Source organism: Lucilia cuprina, chromosome 6, assembly GCF_022045245.1.
Source record: "Lucilia cuprina isolate Lc7/37 chromosome 6, ASM2204524v1, whole genome shotgun sequence".
Lineage (NCBI taxonomy): Eukaryota > Metazoa > Arthropoda > Insecta > Diptera > Calliphoridae > Lucilia > Lucilia cuprina.
The window spans coordinates 42610607-42635877 of record NC_060954.1 but is presented as its reverse complement, the minus strand read 5'-3'; the positions used below and the strand labels follow the sequence as shown (position 1 = coordinate 42635877).

The following is a 25271-nucleotide window of genomic DNA, read 5'->3' as shown; positions in this document are numbered from 1 at the left end:
TTACTTGAAAGTTTTAGAAAACGTCAACTAGTTTAAGAGTAATCTAATGCAAAAGAACTTACTGGGAGAAAAAGTGTTCCATAGAACGTGGCCAGAACTGTAGGCAACATAAAAAGTTTAGCATTTATTGTTATTGGGAAACTTTTTATTTTGCATGAGAGAGAAAGAGAAGGAATATCATTCATCTCTCTCGCGGTACGGAGTTTTCCGTACTCGGAAACTTGTTTTGTTATTCTTTTCATTCGTACAACAACAAATCAATGCAATAAACACATACATAGTTTCTGAAACAAAGGTTTCTATGTGTGGACATTTAGGAAACTTCAAAAGAGAATTAAGAAAAAGTTTCTTTACGAAAGTTTCATAGTGTGGACCGGCACTATGATGTCTATCGCCTTGTCGATAGCATGGTGAAGACTTTGGAATTTTAAACATGAAGTTATGATTACATGAAATGTTGCATACTTCACAACCAATGCATTCCGCCATGACAGACGCGTGGCAAAAATAGCATATCCTTTGCACTTAAGGTGGTATATTTTTTCCCGAAAGATCATATTTATTTCCACAGTGAAGGTTTTGTTTTTTGATGATGGAAAACTTTCCAAAGTCCGTGCAGGTGTTTTCAAAAATGTTATGGAAGGTGAGAAAGGTGTAGCCCAAGCTCGATTTCTTGGTATTAATCCCTTTTGATGTTCTTGAGTACAAGATTAAACTTCGCAGTGTTGCCATACAAAACAACAGAAAATGTCACTGTTTGTTATCAAAAGAATGAATGTTTTTTTAAAAAAGAAGAAGACAATTATAAATGTAATATCAAAATTAATGAAAACTTAAAAAAAAAAAACTAAATATCGTAAAGTCCCCCATTATTTCTACGAATCGATAAATCAAACATTTTAATGTTTATTTTAATAAAAAATTGATTAAATTTATTATCATCAGCTGTTCTCATTTTTGCTCAAGTTTAAACCACCTCCATTGGGCGCTTAAACTAGCAAACAAAATTAGCTGATTGAGTCTTCAAAAACATCTTTCGAGGATTAATTTTAATTTAATCCCTAATCCTTAACCTAAATATTTGTCCTAAATGACTAAAAATAAAATAAAGTTGATGAAAAGAGTGGCCGTATTGAAATTCTCTTTTGAAAGAGCCAATCAAAGTCATTAAACTAATTCCTATTGAACACTGCAGAGGTGCTTTGTAAACTCAACAGTGTTTCAAAGAACAACTTCCAGAAGTTGTTCTTTGTTCTGCTCTTTCAGCAGAACTAGAATTAGTTATTTAAAAAACCTTTTCAAATTCGAGAAAGACATGTTGTAGGTTTCTTTGGATGGAACAAATTTGAAGATATTCATATTAAGGTTTTGGTTACATATTCACTTGATATTTAAACAAATCATTTACATTTTCATTTTATTAGAAAAAAATCTATATAATTTTATTTATATTTTCCATATCTATTTATTTACACTTGTAGCCTATAATGTCTCTTCCCTACCCACTGGTGGTACCATCAAAACAGGACCCGATGGTGGTGTACAAATTCATGTTACCGGCGGCACTGCCGGCTCCGTACCCATAGTTACCAATCCAACTGTGCCACAAACCGCCAACTCTGTACGTCAACGTACAATAAGTGGTACACAAAGTAGTAGTATATCGTCATCTTCACAGCCTCTCGTGCAGCAGCAACAGCAACAGGCAACAACAGCACAGACTCCACAATTAACAGGCGGCGGCGGAACAATCTCAACACCACAACCCGGTCAACCAGGAGCACCACCCCGCCTCAAAGTGGAGGACGCACTAAGTTATTTGGATCAAGTTAAGTATCAGTACTCTGATCAGCCACAGATCTATAACAACTTTTTGGATATAATGAAAGAATTCAAGTCACATTGTATTGATACGCCGGGAGTTATACAAAGAGTATCGACTCTTTTTAAGGGTCATACAGAGTTAATCTATGGCTTTAATATGTTTTTGCCACCCGGCTATAAAATCGAAATTCATTCCGATGAATTGGGCTGTTCAGTACCAGTAGTATCAATGCCTTCACCACCGGGATCGGCACCAGGAAGTGGTACAACCATACATGCGGTTTCCGGTACGGCTATGACTAATTTGAGTCATAAAACAAGTAGTGGTGGTACTACAGCTACGGTACATCAACTACAGACTACCGGCACAGGTGTGGCGGTAAATCTAATGACACATGGCGGTGCTTCACTGTCACAAACAACTATACATGCTTTACAGCCGCCCTCAGCAGCCGCACAACAATCACCCAGTGGTGCAGCCGGTAGTGGTGGTCATACACCCACTCATGTACCACATGCTAGTGCATCGCCAGCACCGGCTCAAGTAACGGTGGCAGCTGTTAATGCGGCGCCACCACCCAATATGCCACAAAATTATTCGCGTGATCGTGAGCGCAGTGCGACAGCTGCCAATATAGCCTCTACAGCCGGTGGCATGGTTGTGGGTGGCACACCAACGTCTAATGCAATAAATGATCTTAATCCTCAGACGGCCGCTCAAGCTCATCACAATTTACATCATATTTCTCAAGCTCATCAGTCCATGATGTTGGCAGAATCAGCAGCCGCACCGGGATCAGCGCCCCAACAGCCAGTAGAATTCAATCATGCCATAACTTATGTTAATAAAATAAAGGTATGTTGTGGAAGAATTTACTCTTAATAATAATTATAATAATTCTCTATTTCCACTTGTAGAATCGTTTCCAAAATCAACCCGAAAAGTACAAAAAATTCCTCGAAATTTTACATACTTATCAGAAAGAGCAGAAAGTCATTAAAGAAGGTTCAACGGGTGGAGTCAATCAGGGAAAAACCCTTACCGAACAGGAAGTCTATACTCAAGTGGCCAAACTATTCGGTCAAGATGAGGATCTTTTACGTGAATTTGGACAATTCTTACCCGATGCCACTAATCATCAAGCCCAACAGTATATGACAAAGTCTCATAATGATCATAAACGTGCTACGACAGCATCATTAAGTGGTGGTGCCCATATAACTATGTCACCGGCAGGTGCTTCGGCCACTGGCTCCCCATTACACTTGAGTAGCGGGGCCACGTTGTCGCAAATCAGTGCTACATCTCATGCAGCAGCTTTGGGCAATCTAACGGCAGTAAATACCAGTGTCAGCTTAAAGTCCACCTACAATAACTCTCAGCAAAATCATATAAGCTCGGGTCGCGATAGTAGTAGTGGAGTACCCACGGGTGCTGGCCCAGCTGGTGGTGATATATATGATAAAGATTTTCGTGGCAGTGGTCCAGGAGGAGGAGTACATGTTAATGTTCATCATCAGGTGGGTTCACATCATCATTTGCCAGGAGCTGGAGCAACTGGTGCTGGTGGAAATTTAAGCAGATCTTACGATACTAAAGATACACACCGCAGTAATCATCATGCGGCATCTGTAGTAACAGGCGCACAAAAATACATGGCTCACCATCATCATCCCCACAATCAAACCGCCTCAAATATGGCACCCAATATGGGTAATATGACCAGCCATATTTCAAAGAAATCTCCCAGCTATAGTGGTCTCCCCTCGGGCATACCCTCTAGTGGTTTGTCACATATCGGTGGAGTTACAAATACCAGCGGTCTTAATTATGTCACTTCCCAAGCCAATGCCTATCACAATCAAATAACCCACACAGGATCACGCAGACATGCAGTCGATGATATAGGTGGTGTAGGAGGCCTGGGTGTACCACCGACAAAACGTCACAAACCCATTTGTCGCGACATTTCCTTTTCAGAGGCCTCACGCAAGTGCAGCATACAAGATGCTGCCTTCTTCGATAAAGTACGCAAATCACTGCGTAGTCCCGAAGTTTATGACAACTTTTTGCGTTGCCTAACGCTATACACACAAGAAATTGTTTCCAAGACTGAACTGCTCACCCTGGTTACACCGTTCCTTAGTAAATTTCCAGATCTATTCCGTTGGTTTAATGATTTTCTCGGTCCACCCATTTCCCAAGTGTCGGGATCAACGTGCGGTGTTGGCGGCAATAGTGGCAGCGGCACTGGTGGTGGCATTAATTCCGGTCATCATTTAGAGGGTTTACCCCTGCAAGCGGCCCAACGACAGAGTGGTGCAAACAGTAATAGCGGTTCTGCGGCGCATGCAGGCAATCTAAATGATCGTCAAAATAGTTTACAAAACAGTGATCATCATCAAGAAATTGATTTGTCATCGTGTAGACGTTTGGGCGCATCGTATTGTGCTCTGCCGCAAACAACAATACCGAAAAAATGTTCTGGTCGTACACCACTGTGTCGTGAGGTACTAAATGATAAATGGGTTTCATTTCCCACCTGGGCTAGTGAGGATTCAACATTTGTAACATCGCGTAAAACACAATTTGAGGAAACCATTTACAGGTTAGTTTGTTGTTTAAAGACTTTTGTTAAGTTTCCTAACAAGTTTATTACTAAAACTTCTGTGCTTTAATCTAGAGATTTATATATTTAATAAAATTCTTTTTTTAACACATAAAACCACACTTTTCCCCCTCAGCAATTGTTTTATCTTTAGTTTTAAGTCCCTTAACCCACAAAACAACACACATTTTCCTTTTTTTTTTTAATTTTTTTAACTTAAAAAATCATTAAAACAATAAATTCTAAACGAAAGGAATATTCACAGAACTGAAGATGAACGCTTCGAATTGGATGTGGTTATCGAAACGAATAGTGCAACAATACGTGTCCTAGAAGGAGTACAAAAGAAAATGTCACGCTTATCACCCGAAGAATTGGCACGCTATCATTTAGATGACTATTTGGGTGGCACATCACAGACAATACATCAACGTGCCATTTATCGTATATACGGCGAAAAAGCCGGTGAAATTATACAGGGTCTTAAAAAGAATCCCTCCGTTGCGGTTCCTATAGTCTTAAAACGTTTAAAGGTCAAAGAAGAAGAATGGAGAAATGCTCAAAAGGTGAGTTTTTTTAAAAGAAATGCAATTTTTAACACAATTCTAAATAATTTATTTCTTTTTTGATTTCTTTTAAAGGGTTTCAACAAACAATGGCGTGAACAGAATGAAAAGTATTATCTTAAATCTTTGGATCATCAGTCTATCAATTTTAAACCCAATGATATGAAAGCATTACGCTCTAAAAGTCTATTCAATGAAATTGAAACACTTTATGATGAGGTAATGATTTAAACTTCTTAGATTATTTTCAATTCTTTAATTACAATTCTCTTTTACGTTTTCCTTATAGCGTCACGATCAAGAAGATGAAAATGGTGAACCCAGCACTGGTCCACACTTAACATTACCCTATAAAGATAAAACCATCTTAGATGATGCTGCCAATCTCTTAATACATCATGTTAAAAGACAAACTGGCATACAAAAACAAGAAAAAACCAAAATTAAACATATTTTAAGACAATTTGTGCCTGATTTATTCTTTTCCACAAGGCAGCCCTTAAGTGATGATGAACGTGAAGATGGTATGTTTGAAATTTAAATTATTTTATTATTTTTATTATTATTATTATTATTTTTTCAATTCCATTATTATTTTTGTAATTATATACCATTTGTATGTATTTCGTATATCGAGAATTTATAAAGTATTTTAACAAAACTAGCTGACCATATGTTCTATTAAAACGTTAATGAATGAGAGTGAGAAGTGAAATTGATTTTATTTCTCTTTTTTTTATTTAGTACGTTTTACCAATTATGTTTGTGTATGAAATAAAATCAATAAAAACAAAACAAAAATGAAAAACTTTGCCAGCTTGTTTTTATTTCACTTCTACTGCTCCTCGCTTTCTTTTGTGGTTTTAAGAACATGTGTTTCTCTTTTTTTATAAAATTTGTATTTTAACTAAATGATTTTTTTTTTTTTATAAATAATGATTGATTACTAAGAAATTTAGTAGTAAAATACACAACAAAAAACCCAAACTAAACATTGTAGTGTTTAGTAATCTTTATCACCTTCTTTAAAGTAAAAAAAGACAAGGCTATAGACTAGACCTATACTATAGACTAGACTATACTATCGACTTTACTAAAGACTAGATTAAAGTCTCAACTGAAAACTAAACTATAAAGTAGACTAGAGTATTGACTAGAGTATAGATCAGAGTATATACTAGACAGAACTAGACTATAGCCTAGGTTATAGGTTATTCCATAGACTAGACTTTAGAATAGACTATAGACTAGACTAAAGTCTAGACTATGGACTAAACTATAGACTAGACTATAGACTAGAATGTAGACTAGACTATAGACAAGACTATAGACTAGACTATTGACTAGACTAAAGACTAGACTAAAGACTAGACTAAAGACTAGACTAAAGACTAGACTAAAGACTAGACTATAGACTAGACTAAAGACTATACTATACTAGACTAAAGACTAGACTGTAGATTAGACTAAAGACTATACTACAGACTACACTATAGACTAGACTATAGATTAGTCTATAGACTAGACTATAGACTAGACTATAGTCTAGCCTATAGACTAGACTTATATAATAGACTATACACTAGATTATAGACTAAGACTATAGACTAGACTATAGACCAGACTATAGACTAGACTATAGACCAGACTATAGACTAGACTATAGACTAGACTATAGACAGGACTATAGACTAGACTATAGACTAGACTATAGACTAGACTATAGACTAGCCTATAGACTAGCCTATAGACTAGCCTATAGACTAGCCTATAGACTAGACTATAGACTAGACTATAGGCTAGACTATAGACTAGACTATAGACCAGACTATAGACTAGACTATAGACCAGACCATAGACTAGACTGTAGACTAGACTATATAGTAGACTATAGACTAGACTATAGACTAGACTATAGACTAGACTATAGACTAGACTATAGACTAGACTATAGACTAGACTATAGACTAGACTATAGACTAGACTATAGACTAGACTATAGACTAGACTAGACTATAGACTAGACTATAGACTAGACTATAGACTAGACTATAGACTAGGCTATATACTAGACTATAGACTAGACTATAGACTAGACTATAGACTAGGCTATAGACTAGACTATAGACTAGACTATAGACTAGACTATAGACTAGACTATAGACTAGACTATAGACTAGACTATAAACTAGACTATCGACTAGACTATAGACTAGACTATAGACTAGACTATAGACTAGGCTATAGACTAGACTATAGACTAGACTATAGACTAGACTATAGACTAGACTATAGACTAGACTATAGACTAGACTATAGACTAGACTATAGACTAGACTATAGACTAGACTATAGACCAGACTATAGACTAGACTATAGACTAGACTATAGACCAGACTATAGACTAGACTATAGACTCGAATATAGACTAGACTATAGACTAGACTATAGACTAGACTATAAACTAGACTATATACTATAAACTAAGTTATAGAATAGACTATGGACTAAACTATAGAATAATCTCACCGGAATATATCGTTATTTATCTTTTATCTTGTACAATACAGCAATATTTATATAAAAAGTTAAAAATTAATTATAACTTATGAAATATAATATATAAATTTGTTATTTGAGTAATTTAGAATTTGTTTTTTTTTCTTCTTTCTTTTTCTTGTTTTTTTTCGGTTTGTTTTTTTGAAATGCCTGCCTGCGCGTTTTGCATGATGAATTTACAAATAAATATAAATTTGTTTTAATGCATGTTTAACTTTAAAACAACATAATTTGTAATGTTTTAACTATCAACTATACTACACCTACTACCTTAACCGTCCCCCTTAAACTTCCTAACTTTAAAAAACTACTGCCTTTAAAATCCGCCTTTGCTGAAACTACCAATTCCCTCCCAACCCCAAACCACCTTTTTCTTTAACCTTTATTTTAAACTATAAAGTATTTCCATTTTTATTAGATGACAATGATAAAATGGATGTAGATTCCATATCATGCAAACAGGATAAATATAAAAGCACAAATGTAACAGCAACTGGAGCGGCAGCAACAACGTTATCAACAGTAGGTACAGCATCAACGACGACAACAACTTTAACAGCGGCTGGAACAACGACGGCTATTAAAACAGAAGTTGATGCTATGGAAACAAAAGATGCGATAACAATAACGAGCACAACTCCTGTCATAAATCATACAAGCGAAGCCCAAACGACAACAGCAAATCCCATGGCTACAGCTGGTACAACGTCCAACGCAACAGGCGCTACATTAACATCCTCCTCTTCCTCCTCTAACACCAGCACCTCCTTGGCAAGTGATATTAAACAATTAGAGTCTAGCAATAATAAAAATGCTGAAACAGCTTCAGCCACCTCTATAGCAATAGCCACCATAACCACTACTAGTGGTACAATGACAACTATGGCCAATGCTAATGCTACAACATCTGCAACCAGTGAAGGAAAAACTACAGCAGCTAGTGGCTCGTTAACAGGTGATTTAAATGCAAAATCTGAAGGTATAACAGCAGCAGCAACAACGACAACAGCATTTGCCGGCAATAACAATAGTTTAACAACTACCACCACAGCGGCCAATACAACAACTACAACAAGTGTATTGTCCAGCAGCAATTTAGCATCATCCAATAACACCACAACTACCGGTCACACGGGCATGGCTGTAACAGATGAGAGTATCAAAACGGAAATTAAACAAGAAGACGAAGAAATGCCTTGCTCCGATATACCCGTACCGCCCCATGCCATTAGCAAACACATGGTATGTTGTAACACAATGTTGTTTTTTAATTTATAAATTAACTAAAAACCCTTCTTTTCCCCACAACAGGATGAAGCCTACACGCTATTTTTTGCCAACAACAATTGGTATTTATTCTTTCGTCTACATGCCATACTTTGCGAACGTTTACGCACCATGTATGAGCGTGCCCAGCTAATAGCTGCCGAAGAAGAGAAATACAAACAAAATCGTCGTGAAAATATTGCTCAAGCTTTAAGACTGAAACCCAAATCCGAGGTTAGTGTTGAAGACTATTATCCAACCTTCTTGGATATGTTGAAAAATGTGCTAGACGGTAATATGGATTCAAATACATTCGAAGATCAAATGCGTGAAATGTTTGGCATACATGCATACATATCATTTACCCTGGACAAAGTGGTCTCGAATGCCGTCAGACAATTGCAAAATTGTGTTACCGAACGTACGGCATTAGAATGTGTTGAACTATTTCATTTGGAGCAAAAGAAAGGAGCAGCTGGTGGTCTTTGTCGTAATGCTCATAAAACATTTAATGCTGAAATGCAATATCAACGTAAAGCAGAAGAAATATTACACGAAGAGAATTGCTTTAAAATCTATATTGTAAGTAAAATAAGATTTAAACTATTTCTCATTACTAGAAATTAATTTTTACAATTGTTTTTAACTTTTTTACTCTCTTTCCAAAGTACAAAATTGATTGTCATGTTACGATTGAACTTTTGGACACAGACAGTGAAGATGTTACCGAACGTGAGAAACCTGTTAATAAAGTTAAGACCTGGTCAAAATATGTTGAACGTTTAGCTAATCCTGCCTCTTCAGCAAATACAACAAATGCTAATTCACCCAATAATAATAATAACAATAACAACAATAATAATAACAATACCACAAATATGGATACAAGCAATAATTTAACAAACAACGAAATTAAATCTGAACGTTGGGATGAAGATGGAATGGTAAGTTGTAATGTTGTTGTAGTTTTTTAAAAGTGATTAGAACATATACATATATACATACATACTTATATATCTTAGAAATTTATATAGTTTAATATTATTACATTTAATACACACAGATGTGGATAAAATAAGATGCTATTTATTTTGCAGCAAAGGCAATACTTTATTTAAACCAGAATTTATTTGAAAACTTAAAAAGTTTAAATAATTTTATAATCAAATTAGATTATCCACAAAGAATAGTCCATAAAATAGTCTATATACTGTCCACAGTATATTTAATAGGTATGTCTGTCAGTGGACTAGTTCGTAGACAACTCAATCGATTGTTTACGGACTAGTCAATACAGCAGCCCAAATACAAGTCCTTAAATCAGTCCTGTTATAGACTATTGTAGTCTAGAATATAGTCTAAGCTATAGTCTAAGCTATAGTCTAGGCTATTGACTAGTCCATAGTCTAAGCTATATACTAGGATATAAACTTGTCCGTTTTCTAATCTATAGACTATTATAGGCTTTAGGCTAGGCTATTGACTTGTTGATAGAATAGTTCCTACTCTAAACTATAGATTAGTTCAGAGTCTAGGCTATGGACTAGTTTTAGTCTTGACAATAGACTAGTTAACAGTCTTGACTATAGACTAGTTTATAGTCTGTACTATAGACTAGACAATAAATTAGTTTATATTCTAAATTATAAACTAGTTCATATTCTTTATTATTGACTAGTCCATACAATTGATTATAGACTAGTTCATAGACTTCACTATAGGCTAGTTCATAGTCTAGACTATAGACTAGTTCATAGTCTAGACTATAGATTAGTTCATAGTCTAGACTATAGATTAGTTCATAGTCTAGACTATAGATTAGTTCATAGTCTAGACTATAGATTAGTTCATAGTCTAGACTATAGATTAGTTCATAGTCTAGACTATAGACTAGTTCATAGTCTAGACTATAGACTAGTTCATAGTCTAGACTATAGACTAGTTAATAGTCTAGACTATAGACTAGTTAATAGTCTTGACTATAGAATAGTTTATAGTCTTGACTATAGACTAGTTTATAGTCTTAACTATAGACTAGTTAATAGTCTTAACTATAGACTAGTTTATAGTCTTGACTATAGACTAGTTTATAGTCTTGACTATAGACTAGTTTATAGTAGTGACTATAGACTAGTTTATAGTCCTAACTATAGACTAGTTTATAGTCTTAACTATAGACTAGTTTATAGTCTAGACTATAGACTAGTTTATAGTCTTGACTATAGACTAGTTTATAGTCTTGACTATAGACTAGTTTATAGTCTAGACTATAGACGAGTTTATAGTCTTGACTATAGACTAGTTTATAGTCAAGACTATAGACTAGTTTATAGTCAAGACTATAGACTAGTTTATAGTCTTGACTATAGACTAGTTTATAGTCTTGACTATAGACTAGTTTATAGTCTAGACTATAGACTAGTTTATAGTCTTGACTATAGACTAGTTTATAGTCTTGACTATAGACTAGTTTATAGTCTTGTCTATAGACTAGTTTATAGTCTTGTCTATGGACTAGTTTATAGTCTTGTCTATAGACTAGTTTATAGTCTTGACTATAGATTAGTTTATAGTCTTGACTACAGACTAGTTTATAGTCTTGACTATTGACTATAGACTATAGGCTAGACTTTGAAGTAGACTATAGAATAGTTCATAGTCATGACTATAGGCTAGTTAGTTCATAGTCTTGACTGTAGACTAGTCTCATATTCTTGAGATCTTTTTCGAACTTATATTTTCAATAATTCGAACATAAGTTCGAAAATCTTTAAAAAAAAATACTAAAATTATGTAGAAATCATAAGGATTTATAAAAAAATATATTTTAAGAATTATTTAAAGACAATTTTTTTACATTTTCTCAAGTTCAAACTTTAAAATTTAGAAAATTGTTAATAATTTTTAAAGTATTTTCTAAATATAAAAGTTTTAAGTTAACAACAAGCTTTTTCAACTTAAAATAAGTGTTTTTTTAGTGAAATTTTGTTTTAAATAAACCTTTTGTCATAAACTTATGTTTGTCCATATCTGTTGGTATTTTTAAAAATTTTTGAATTCTTTTTACTTTATAAACTTTCTATAACGTATTGGGGAATGTCATTTTGGTTTTTTTGCTATTAATTTTGTTATAATTTGTTTATGTTAATTAGCTAATTTTGATACATTTTTTTTAATAAACTCTGCACTTAATTAACAATGTTATTTACTTTTTGGTAACTTTAAGTTTGTGTTTTTCTTTTTTGTTTGTGCGTTTGTTTGTTCTTCATACATTTTGTTTGTTTTTTTTTTAACTCTCTCTCTTTTTCTTCTTTTTTTAATATATAAATATTTATTAAAATATAAAAAAAAGCTTCAATAATAGTTTTCTCTTATTATTGATTGTAAAAAAATTAAAAGAAAAATTTTGACAAAATTTTTTTTTCTTCAAATTAGAAACTCACTAATTAATGCTTTTTATGCATTTCTCTAATATTTTTTTCTTTTTTCAATTCTCTCTCCGTACCAGGTCAAACCCAAGGCTTAAATTAATACCATTTAAAAAAAATTAATACAGAAAATAATTAAAAAAAAAAATGCTAAAAAAATAACAATATTTATGTAGTGAAATTCCTCATAATTTTTCTAAAACTAAAACAACAAGCGAAAATGAAAATTTTATAATTTCTAGTAGAATTTTTTTTTAACTAAAAAGAAAGCTCGCCTTTTTTCCATTAAACAAAACATTAAAAAAGTATAAGTATCTGCCAAACCACTGTACCAACCACCACTACTACTACTACCAACCACCATCAACCATTTTTATCACCATATAACCAAACATCACCAACTTATCCCACTACCTACCAACCAACACCTTTTTTACTACCTTAACTAAACTTACACTTTTTTTAACTTAACTTATATAATTTGTTGTTTGTTTTTTTTTTTTATTTAAAAATCATTTTAACAAAATATTTAAAAAAAAAGTTTGTTTGTAAAAAAAGAAAATTTTAGTTAATTAACAGAAAAAAAAGAAAAAGGATTTTATTAAATAAATAAATAAAAACTTAACAGTTATTGGTATTTTATTTCAAATACTAAACATGTTGAGTTTTTATTATTATTTTTTTATACATATATATAAATAATTAATTAATTAATTGTTTAAGTAGTTTTATTTGTATATAAAACCCCTAAAAATAATAATAATTTTAAAACGCGTAAAATTTTCTCTTAAAACAAAATTTATTTTTCTAAAAATAAGCAAAAAAATCCCCCCAAAAAAAAAACGCCAATTTTTTTATTATTATTACAAAAGAAAATAAAAACTTATAAATAAATTTGTAAAAAAAAACCATAAACGACAAGAAGAAAATCTACAAAAAAAATTATCTTAACAAAAACACAATTATGAAAAGTTAAAATTTTTTTAAATAAAAGTACTAAACATTAAAAAAAAAATATATCACAACAACAAATTTGTTTTGTTTAATTTATCTACATAAATTGAAAATATGTTTTAAACTGTAAAATACTAAAATTTTACTTTTTTTTAACAAAAAGTAAAGTAACTTTACTTTTCTGCCTTTTGTAAAATTCTATTATTTTACAAAAACAAAAAAAAACATATTTTCATTATTTTCCGTTAAACGCTAAATCAGGATAATCATAAAAATATTAAAAAAAAACATAATTATTAAACAAAAAATAATAATAATCTAAAAGGTAAGTTTTTTGTTCCATCATTCAAAACAGAAATAAAATTAAATAATTGTTTTGTAAAACAAACGTTAACATAAGATTACATATATATGATAATATAAAAAATTGGCTAATTAATTAAGTAAATTGTATTATTATTATTATTTTTTTAATTTGTTTTTAAAAATATCTTTTTGAAATTCATATAAAAAGTATTATTAAGCAAATCAAACTAAAGGCGGCTTTATGCACGATCACACAAGTAATATAATCTGTCAAAATTTTGTGTAGATGAGTACAGAGTAGGGTCCTATAGTTGAAACGAAAAGGCGACTTTTAGACTTTAAGTATTTTATAAATAGTTGACTTTTCGACTTTTTCCTACTTTTTCGACTCTTTTTCAACTATTTTTTGACTTTTTTCGACTATTTTAGAGTTTTTGACTTTTTTCTTTTTATTTGACTTTTTTTAGTTTTTCCGACTATTTTCTACCTTTTCACTTCTTTCGACTATTTTTTGAGTTTTTCCGACTATTTTACAGTTGTTGACTTTTTTCACTTTTCAAAATTTTAGACTATTTTTGACTTTTTTCTACTATATTCGAGTTTTCGACTTTTTTCCACTTATCGCCTTTTTTAACTTTTCGACTTATAGACTTTTTCAACTTTTATCGACTTTTATTTACAAAGTCGACTTTTCGACTTTCTTCACAGTTATCGAGTTATCGATCGACTTTTTTCAACTTTTTTTGACTTATCGACTTTTTTCGACTTTTATTTACAAAGTCGACCTTTCGACTTTTTCGTAACAAAATAGTCGACTTCGACTTTTTTCGATAAAAAGTCGATTGTTCGATTAGTCGAAAGTCGATTTATAGAACCCTACTTTTTTCGACTTATCGACTTTTTTCAACTTTTTTCGACTTATCGATTTTTTTCAACTTTTCTTTTTTTTCGACTTTTTTTGACTTATAGACTTTTTTCAACTTTTCGACTTTTAGTTACAAAGTCGACTTTTCGACCTTTTTCTCAGACGATAGTCGAGTTATCGACTTTTTTGGAACTAAATAGTCGACTTCGACTTGTTTCAATAAAAAGTCGATTGTTCGATTAGTCGAAAGTCGATTTATAGAACCCTACTTTTTCAACTTTTCCACGTTTATTTACAAAGTCGACTAGAACCCTACTACACAGATAACGTACCATTCCACTAATGTCACTCCGGCTAATTTTGAGGATGTTTCTCGTTCTAACCCAGCCAGTTTCTTTGTGGCTCTAGCCACTGTTTTAGAGGTCTTGAGATATATTTTCAATACAGTACTAGTTGCGTCGAATTTCCTTCCCTTTAATGCTAGCACCTTCGCTCTTTTATTGTCGACCATTCTTGAGTGTCCAAGGTAACCATATATCATATAAATCTTACCTCTGGAATAGTAGGCGGGTTAAGTTTTCTTATAATCCAACACCTTAATTGTCTTCTAGCTGTCGTTGAATATGACGTCATAAAATTTTTAATTGAGTTTAGGTTAGTATTGTGATTAGGTAGTATTTACGATTCTGCATCTTCAATTTATAACTCCAGGTTCCTCTTCGTACCCCAGTTTAGAGCCATTCTCATATAGCAATAGATTTCTATGGGGATTTTATCAAAAAATTTGGTGGATCATGACGTAATATTTATTCTAATCCAATTTAGGCATTCTGTTTAAACTTGGACTTTTGTCGGGAAGCTAGCGTTGTGATTAAGTAGAAACTTTATGTTTCTGCGCCTTCAATTTATGACTCCACGTTCGTTTTGTACCCCAGTTTAGAGTCATTCGTATAACAATAGATTTCTACTGGGATTTTTCTCTTTCTATCTGGAAACAGTCTTTTAAAATTGCCGATATTTTCCGTTTTTGGTATGCGATCCGAAAGCCCCGATATTTGCATATAACCTTTCAAGGTTTCTAGTATACTTCCTTTGTTCTGATCGCATGACGTTATAAATCGTTCGTTTGTAAGAGCCGCCATATATCTAATTCATTGGATGAAATATTTAGGTTTTTTCAAATCGTATATGTTTCTATCAGGCATTGGCAATGTTTTTGTTACAGTCCAAAACGAATACGAATGTTTCCTACATCGGAACAATGACATAGAAAATGGTCTTTTGACAATTTCTACAGAAGTTATAAAAGGCTAGAACAAGTTGTGTCATACCTGATTACAATGTTTACATTGCCTGATGATAGCAATATCATGTTGCTAAGTTGGACGCGATGTATATCTTTCCATCGAGCATTAGCAATATCTTCCTGTAATGTTGTTATTACAGTTCGAATAGTAAAGTTTGATTAGTATTGCTCTCGCTAAGTTAACAATCTTTGGTCGAGTATGTTTCGGTTCGTTTTCGGGGGTTTCTACATCTTTTCTGAGAAAGTTTGACTCGATGTATATGTTTCCATTGAGCATTGGTAATATCTTCCTGTTATGTTTTTATTACAGTTTGAAAAGTAAAGTTTGATTAGTACTGCTCTCGCTGAGTTAACAATCTTTGGTCGAGTATGATTCGGTTCGTTTTCGGGGGTTTCCTACATCTTTTCTGAGAAAGGTCACTCCCGCAAATTCAACAGATTGCGTTTGTTGAAGAATGTCGATGTGAGTGTGTCAGCGCTTAGGTCATAATTAGTAAGTTATTTTGTAATCAATTTCTTAAAATTTCTAAAAACATACATTATTCTCTGTCAAGTTTGTTTTACAAAACAATATTTAATTTTTCTTTCTTTTTTTATTTTCTTTACAAAACTCTTGTAGTTTCATTTATTATAATTTTTCATAAAATATACAATTATTTGTTTTATAAAAAAATCCCCCCCAAAAAAAAAATGAAAACATTTTGTTTGTTAACCAATTAAGCACCAGTAAATTATTTCATTTTAACAAAATTCCCATAAAAATCAACATGTTTTCATAATTTTATATATATTTATAAATTATATAAATAATTTAATAATAATTTTTAATTAATTAAGTATAATTTTTTTTATTTAATAAATTTTAACATAAAGTTTGACCTGGTACGCTTACAACATAAGCTTACTTGTCATGTTATAATTCTTATTATTAGTAATAAAAAAACAATTGAAATTAAAAAAACTATTTAAAAATAATTAAAATTTTTTTATTTTTTAATATTTTTATTTAGCATGTTAATTTAATTTATTTAAAAAAAAAAACTATTCCATTCCTTTTTAAGGTCAAATAAAAACTAATAATTTTATTTTTGTTTATATTTTTTTCTTCTTCTTAGGATTTGCACTTGTTGCGTAAACCACGTTTTCTTAAACGCAATAAACGTTCTGCCTGTCTAAGGGCTGAACAATTACGTTTATTACAGGAACGTAAATCACTTATGACAGGTGCTGGTGGTGGGGGTGGTTCTTCATCCACAGATTCTGCCTCAAGTGTGGGTCATTCTTCTTCATCCGATAATAATAATCCTTTAAATGCTGCCGCCGATTTACATAGTTTCTGGAGTAAACGTCCTCCCGAGCGTTTGGGTAGTTCAGCGTTAGTTTGTCCCGGTGGTGAGAAATACTTTATAAATGATCGTGATGAAATCAAATTAAATGCTTCCGGTCGTCAAGTGTTTGTTATCAATAAGAATCTCAAATTTTTCAAATTGGACTCTGTGCGAAAAGCTAAAATGGTAAGTAATGCTAAATTTTTTTATTATTAGCAGCGGCGAAGATTTACACAAACAATTACTAGGGAATCTTAATTTGTTTCTATAGTATAGTTTAGTAGGCTGAGGTCATTGCTGTATCCGCTTCCCCTTGAAAATTTTCTTGCGAAAACAACTCAAAGTTTGCCGGACTTTCATTCCACCCCTAGTGCTTTAACCAACTTGCCAAAGCCTTTGGCTGAAGTCCTTTAAACATCTGCTGTTCATTCCGTAAACTCTCATCAATCTTTTTCGAACTACAGCTTTATGTTACTCTTTTGATTCCGCAAACATAAGCGCTATTCATTCCGCTTACTACTCATCAATCTGTTTCGAACTACAGGCTGATGTTACTCTTTTGAGTGTTAACCTGATTGGCGGCAACAATCACCTGTTGTGGACCGTCCAAGAAGAACGACATAGACGGAATTATAAATCGTTGTAATTTAGGGTCGCAAAGTACGTTTTGAGAAGGTGCATATCCTTTGATACGTTCTAAGAAGCGTCATATCCCTTGGCGAGAACGTTGATGTCTTTGCCATTACCATCTTGGCTAGAAAGAGAAAACGTATAGTTCCTCTTCTTTCTGATTCATTCGCTCGGTGTTATTAAATCCTTCTTTAGAGTTTACCCAGGCATAAGTAAAATGCGATCTAATGTTAAGCAAACTCCTCGTCAGAAAGCTTACAACTTCTATTGCCATTACCATCTTGGCTAGAAAGAGAAAACGTATAGTTCCTCTCCTTTCTGCTACATTCACTCGGTGTTATTAAATCCTTCTTTAGAGTTTACCCAGGCATAAGTAGGGCGATCTGATGTTGAGCAAGCTCCTCGTCAGAGAGCTTACAACTTCAAAAACTTTTAAGTGGCACCGATTTCTCCAATGTAGTCAAGAGACAACCTTCATATTCATGCTAGTCAGTACGTCTCCCTCATACTCAACTATTCTGTCATGAAGGTTTGTAAGCATCATATTATAGCCTATTGCAGTGTCATGTTGTAGGCGTTAAGGTAGTCCAGCCTAATGCTAAATAGTACAGACAAGCCATAAAAACATTGAGCTAGGATTTCATAGCAAAGTCTCCTCTAATGGATAGCTCAGCCAGAGTACATACCATACAGACTGAAGCTTAACCTGGTTTATAGAAAGTAATTGGATTTTTATCCCGATTTTCACAAAGCGAGAAAAAAACGGCTAATTCTTTTGATAACATTTTGTACAAGGGTTGTACCACCCTGCTGTTTTCGAGCCATTTCCGCCTGAGACATTAAAATATATTTAGAATATTATCATGATCGCATATTCCGGAATGTAAATTACTATTAAACGCCCATAAGACATCAGTATACACAAAGTGTTTACCTTCCAATCTCGTACTATTTGAGATAATGAAACCGAAGATTCATAGCAAAAAGTGTTTGACAGTGCAGTCGTCTATGTTATCAAAAATATTTTGGAAACTTGTCTATTATACTTGTATCTGAGAGGTCTGCAGGACCAATCACATACTTTCCGAAGTTATAGAACCGTAGCGTCTAAGGATGGATGGCTAGAAAGTGCAATAGTTATCTATCTATAATACTTGCATGTCCGATAGGCCTGAAAGATCATGTGTTTGCTGCAGGAAGCCTCAAGGATGTTGTCAGACCTAATTTTCAACAGATTCATTCGGATTCAGTTAAGCAAAGTGAACAATAACTTCTTTTGAAGTCGTTTTTTTAACGTTTTGATTATAAGGACTATAACATGATCACTATTATAATCTAACACTAACACATATTCCCGAATTTAATTAATTTATGCTTTTTTCTCTCCCTCTCTCTTCCACAGTGTCATCTACGTATTACCCAATGTAAATTTAAACGTTTCCAACAATTTGCACAACGTTGGCTAACAGCCCACGTTACGGCCGAACAGCAGCAGCAATGCAACGAATGGTTGCTGGGCAATAACAACAGCAACAATAACACGACAACAACAACAACATCCACCTCCAACTCCTCGTCAACAACAAATACTTGGTTATTACCCAAAACTAAAGTTATTGTACAAAATGATTTAAAAAAGACACCCTATCGTCCATATCAACGTTATAAAGTATTAAGCAGTAGTAGTGTCGTCAATACCGGAGGCATTAATAATCTAAATATTTTAAATACAACAACTAGCAATTTATATAATGCAGCTGTTAGTAGTTTAGTTAATGCTAGTATGGCCAATATTAATGTAAGTTTAATTAACACAAATACCACTACTACACCAACAACAGGAAGTGGAGGAGTTGCAGCAAACATAACAGCAGCTACAGGAGTTAATTTAAATACTTTAGCGAGTGTTACCTCCTTAAATGCAAATGCCACTGAGACCGGCTCAACAAATGTTGGAAACTTAGCACCAACACCTCACTGCAATAGTGTGGCAGGTTTGGCTCAGTCATCAGTGGTAGTGGTGCAAGAACAACCGGCTCAAGTTAGACCCATGGAAAGTTAATTATTATTATAAAACCTTAATAACAATTTATAGAAAAAAAAGCTTCCAAATGTTGTTTTTAACATAAAAACTCCTTTGCATTTTTATTTTTTTTTTAATTTTAAATAAAAATTTCACTTTTTTTTTAATTTTTTAAATATTTGAAAAAAAAAAATATTTGCAAATTTAAGTTTTAAGTAAAATACAATAAAAAAATATATATATATATATATATATTCTATAGCTGTATAGTCGAGTTTAATTAAAAACAATGAAATATTATTATAGAAAAAAAAAAACAGCTAAAAGTAAAAAAAAAATAAATGATTCCTTATTTAAAAGAAAACAAACAACAATTATGTTATTCTTTTAAATTAAATTGTTTAAACTAAAAAAAACAAACTTGTAAAAAGTCACTATTATATTTAAAATAATTTAGCTAAGAGTAATTATAATAAATATAATTTTATAATTATTAATATATAAAATGTTGTAATTTTAATTTAAACATTTACAACAATTTACGTTTTTTTTTTACATTTTACTGTTAAATAATAGCAATAAGTTAACTATTAAATAATTTTGCCTGTAAAATGTGCTTTTTAATTATGACACAACTAGCGACCCCCCTCCCCCTCAAAAAAAATAATAAAAAAACAAATATATGAATATGTATATGAAACACACAAACATTTTTTTCTTATTATTTGTCATAACTATAAGTTACATTTTCTTTAAATTTATGAAATCCCTTTAAAATACAGCAATTAAGAAAATACACACACACACACATATACACACAAAAAGAGTAAAACCACTTGTAAACTTGTTTAAAAACTATTTTAGTTATATTTACTATATTTAATTCTCTTGTTTGAGTGTGTGTGTATGTTTTATAATTATTTCTTTTTTTCTAGACTTGATAAGTTTTTTTTTATAATAATAATAATAATAAATAATGTTTACTAAAATTATAAGTTATATGCTCTATGCTCTTAATAATATTATATAAATAAAATGTTTAATTTTTAAGTCAGCATATATATATTAAACAAAACAAAAAACATAAATTTTGAGTAAACACAAATAAAAAAAAAAACAACAACAATTCTAGTTTAAAACAATAAAAATTTTAACATTTTTGTAAAAATTATTTGCAGTTTTACTACATTTTATTAACAGGAAATCAAAGTTTTTTATACCCTACACCACTATAGTGGGGAGGGTATTATACGTTTGTGCTGATGTTTGTAACATACAAAAATATTGGTCCAATACCCACCTTAAAGTATACCGATCGATTCAGAATAATTTGAGTCGATTAAGACATGTCCGTCCGTCCGTCCGTCTGTCCGGCTGGCTGTCCATGTAAACCTTGTGCGCAAGGTACAGGCCGCAATTTTCAAGATAATTTGATGAAATTTGGACCAAGCATGTTTTTTGGCACAAGGACGAAGCCTATTGAAAATAGTTGAAATCGGTTCATTATTTCACCTAGCCCCCATACAACCGTACCTCCCGATTTGAACTTTTTATGTTATAATTACGTCAAATATTCTGCTATCTCTCTAAAAATTGGCACAAATAAGTTTTATATAAGTGTAAATGATACTGCAGATTTTCGTAAGGATCGGCCTATATTTGACCCTAGCCCCCATACAAACCCCCCTTCAAAAAATGACTTAAACGTCTAAAATTGACTTGTAACCATTTGTATCGCAATGAAACTCAACAAAACTAACTGTTATTTAGAAATATATCCTTTTCCCAAATTAACCGAGGATCGGCCCATATTTGACCTATATAAAGCCTCATTTAGAAATTTTAGTTTTTTATCAATAAATGGCTTAAATATTTTGGAATTATGGTAATATTCAACAGTTTCTTTACAAAAAATAAAAATTTTATAAAAGTAAAAATTGTAAAAATATACTCATGGTGTAGGGTATCATATGGCGGCCATGCCCGACTATACTTTCCTACTTGTTTTTACTATTTTTGTTGCTCTAAGAGCGGATTTTTTACTTGCTGTTAGATTAAACTCGGAACAACTTTTATGTGGATTTTAACCGATTATGTGTATTGTGTTTTTCAGCTATGGATTTACGTTTGTTTGTAAGGAGTGAGATCGAAAAATTCTTAACACACGTTTTTCATTACATTTTTCAACCAAAATATTATTTGATTTTTTTTTTTTTGATCAAGTTACCTTTGAAAAACATGTCAGTTATTATGTGTAATGTCAATTATGTTAATTTTTTTGTTAATCTGATTAAAATGAGTGACCAGAAAAAAGTGCGTACTGAAATTATTAAATATTTTCAACTAAACCCAACTTGGTCTTACAAAAAGTTGGCCAAGCATACAAAGGTCTGCCGTCAAACTGTTTCCAATGTTATTAAACAGTACCGGGAGAACTTGTCAGTTGATAGAAAACCTGGTTCAGGTAGAAGGAATGGTCCACATGATGTTTCTAGAGCCAAAAAAAATAGAACGCATTTTCAAAAGAGCTCCCAACACATCCGGTAGGAAAGCAGCTTGGTTAGCTCAGTGCTCGGACTATTTGGTACGAAAAGTTAAAGCTAATGCAGGTTTAAAAACATACAAGGCTCAAAAAGTTCCTGACAGGAACGCTGCTAAAAATTTAGAGGCCAAAAACAGAGCACGGAAATTGAAGTCAAGTTTTATAAAAAATATTCTTGCTGAAGAAGCCAATCATTTGTTACAACGGGCTCTATAAATACCGAAATTTACATCAAGGAATGTTTACAAAAAAGGCTGCTTCCATTCATAAGACTTCATAATGTGTCCACTTATTTTTGGCCTGACTTGGCATCCTGTCACTATGGTAAACAAGCCCTTGAGTGGTACAAAAACAATAATGTGGTATTTGTACCAAGAGAGGCAAATCCTCCAAACTGCCCGGAGCTAAGGCCAGTGGAGAGATATTGGGCTCTTGTTAAAAGAGAATTGAAGAGTACAAAAAAGGTGTCCAAAAGTGTGGTAGATTTTAAACGGAGATAGACTACATGTTCGAGCAAAGTGACAGAAAGCACTATAAAAACGTTAATGGAAGGGTTTCCGAAAAGGGTTCAAAATTTCATCACTAGTGATTAAAACTATAAAAATATTTTTTTTTTTTGTAAATTGTAATAATAATTTGAATCAAATAAAAAAAATAAAGCGGTTTCTTTTTTATAAACATATATGTATGTTAAGAATTTTTCGATCTCACTCCTTATTGCCAGCTTTTCATTCAAAAATATTTTTATACCCTACACCACTTTAGTGGGGAGGGTATATTGGGTTTGTGCTGATGTTTGTAACATACAAAAATATTAGAATCATTTTCTGAGTCGGTTAAGCTATGTCCGTCCGTCTGGCTGGCTGGCTGTCCATGTAAACCTTGTGAGCAAGGTACAGGTCGCAATTTTCAAGATAATTGGATGAAATTTGGCACACACGCTTCTTTTGGCCCAAGGACGAAAATGGTTAAAATCGGTCCATTATTTCGACTAGCCCCCATACAACCGTACTACCCCCCAAATAGGGCCTTTTTGGCTTATAATTAACTTAAATGATCTATTATGTTAACAAAAGTCGACAAAACTTAGTTTTATAGAACTTTAAATGACACTACCGATTTTTTGTAATGATCGGGCTTCATTTGACCCTATCCCCCATACAAACTCCCCTTCAGAAAATGACTTAAAGGTCAAAATTCACTTACAAACACTAATAACACTTTTAAATTCTACACAAATAATATTGAAGAAGACTTAACTCCCCCTACCAACATTTTTAAGGATAGGGCCATATTTTGCCCTACTCCCCTTTGGGGCCTCTTAAAAAAATCTCTTTTTTGCCAAAAAAAAAAGTAAAAATATTTCGAAATAAAGTTAAAAAAACAAATCAAATGCTTTATTTTTTAAATAATCCCCATTTTTAACATACATACTGACTGGTGTAGGGTATCATATGGTCGGCTACGTCCGACTATACATTCGTACTAGTTTTTTTTTTTTTTTTTTTTGGATTATCAGAGAAATGGCAAGGTACGTAAACAAAAAGCCAGGGTATACCACTCAGCATAAAGCAGTAGACAGTATAAAAAACCCAGAAAAAAGAACAAATCTCCAAAATCGGAAATTTCAGCTTAATTTATAAATTTAATTAACCGATCAAAAACATCAATATTGTGTAAATTTAACAAATCGGAAAGGTTTGAGTAATCATTAAAAATGTCATGTTTGTCCCTTATAGACCTATACTTATCACAGTGAAAAATAATATGTTCCGAGGTGCCAATTAGATCACAGTTGAGACAATTGAAGTTGTCCCTCTTACCAATCCTGTGAAGATAAACTCCATCATAAGTATGCCCAGATAACGAGTCTGTTAATAATCTTAATATCCCTAGGAGACATATTAGAACCACTATACCACGGCCTGATAGGAATCGTGGAATGTAATGAGAAAAAGAAAGAACCCGTACTTCGAGATCTTTCCTCATAAAATTGCTGAAATTCATGCCTCAAAGTCTTCCTAATCAAATTCAAAGCCTCACCATAATTGTAAGCGGCAACGGCCGGTGTACCAATATTGTTGATGTCATAGAAACTAGTACAGTCCTATTGTGGAATGTTTTGCCATCACATTTAGGGATGCCCGACATTCTAGGACAAAGTTTGATGCTGTCTAAACACCACTAAGGGAGTTTGCAGACCATTTTATGGCTTAAAGTACTGCCTAAAGAACTTTAAATTCTTTACATGGATGCTTCCAGAATGTGCTTTGTAATTAAAAAAACTGATTTTGAGGCATCGTTGAAAACCTTTTGCGATCCGTTTCTCCTACCAGTTATAAGCCAAGCTTTTAGAGTGTTAAACTTTTTGTACAGACTTCCATCAGACGTGTGCACTATATAATAGTATGGGATTAACTATCATGTCAATAAGCGATTTAGTATTTTTGGCGTTTATGCCCCATGATTTACCTTTTGCTCTCCTACACGAGTAGGAGAGCAGCAGACGCTTTTGACATTGTTGTTGTTGTAGCAGCCACACGTGCAAAGTCGGTGTGGCTGGGTTGACAATCGTTGTTCGTTGAACTCATTCTATCGCTTTGACACATCATAGTTTTGAATCCATAATGACTCAGATATTTAGCACCATTGGATAATTTCAAATATATCCCCATTTAACCCTGAAAGAGTGAAGACGGGTTGTTGTAGCAGCCACACGTGCAAAGTCGACGTAACAATCTTTGGTCGTTGTTCGTTGAACTCCTAGTCGTTCCGGTGCGAAGAACCGATTGTCGTGGGAATGCGTGGAAACGTGAAGATAGGTACCTTGTACTTTTTCGTGAAGAGAACAAGTTCCGTTTTCGATAGATTTAGACCAAGACCTCTACTAGTGCTCCATGTGATGAGTGATTTCAGTACAATATCTATACTTTGCGATATAGTATCCGTATATTTGCCAGATACGACAACGAACACATCGTCCGCATATACAATGACTCTTAAGCCCATGGACTTAAGAAGAGGCTTCAACTCTAGGTTCCACCTTTATAATGAAATAAATCAAA

At 32.7% G+C, this 25271-nt stretch overlaps 1 protein-coding gene across 4 annotated transcripts in view; it reads left to right on the top strand.

Moving 5' to 3' along the window:
- Positions 1-19818, top strand: part of LOC111683953 (paired amphipathic helix protein Sin3a) — a 44197-nt gene extending 24379 nt beyond the window's left edge. Inside the window, exons 3-12 of one of the 4 annotated variants that reach the window (XM_046954725.1) lie at positions 1482-2680; positions 2743-4433; positions 4687-4999; positions 5075-5218; positions 5289-5523; positions 7977-8800; positions 8870-9406; positions 9493-9768; positions 16799-17197; positions 19044-19818. In XM_046954725.1, the coding sequence (XP_046810681.1) occupies positions 1482-2680; positions 2743-4433; positions 4687-4999; positions 5075-5218; positions 5289-5523; positions 7977-8800; positions 8870-9406; positions 9493-9768; positions 16799-17197; positions 19044-19703 (6278 nt within the window). In that variant the 3' untranslated portion in view covers positions 19704-19818. Of the gene's footprint in view, positions 1-1481; positions 2681-2742; positions 4434-4686; positions 5000-5074; positions 5219-5288; positions 5524-7958; positions 8801-8869; positions 9407-9492; positions 9769-12332; positions 12822-16798; positions 17198-19043 lie in introns of those variants that run through there. The other 3 variants (XM_046954723.1, XM_046954724.1, XM_046954726.1) reach the window with 3 other exon arrangements.
- Positions 19819-25271: the final 5453 nt, after the last annotated feature.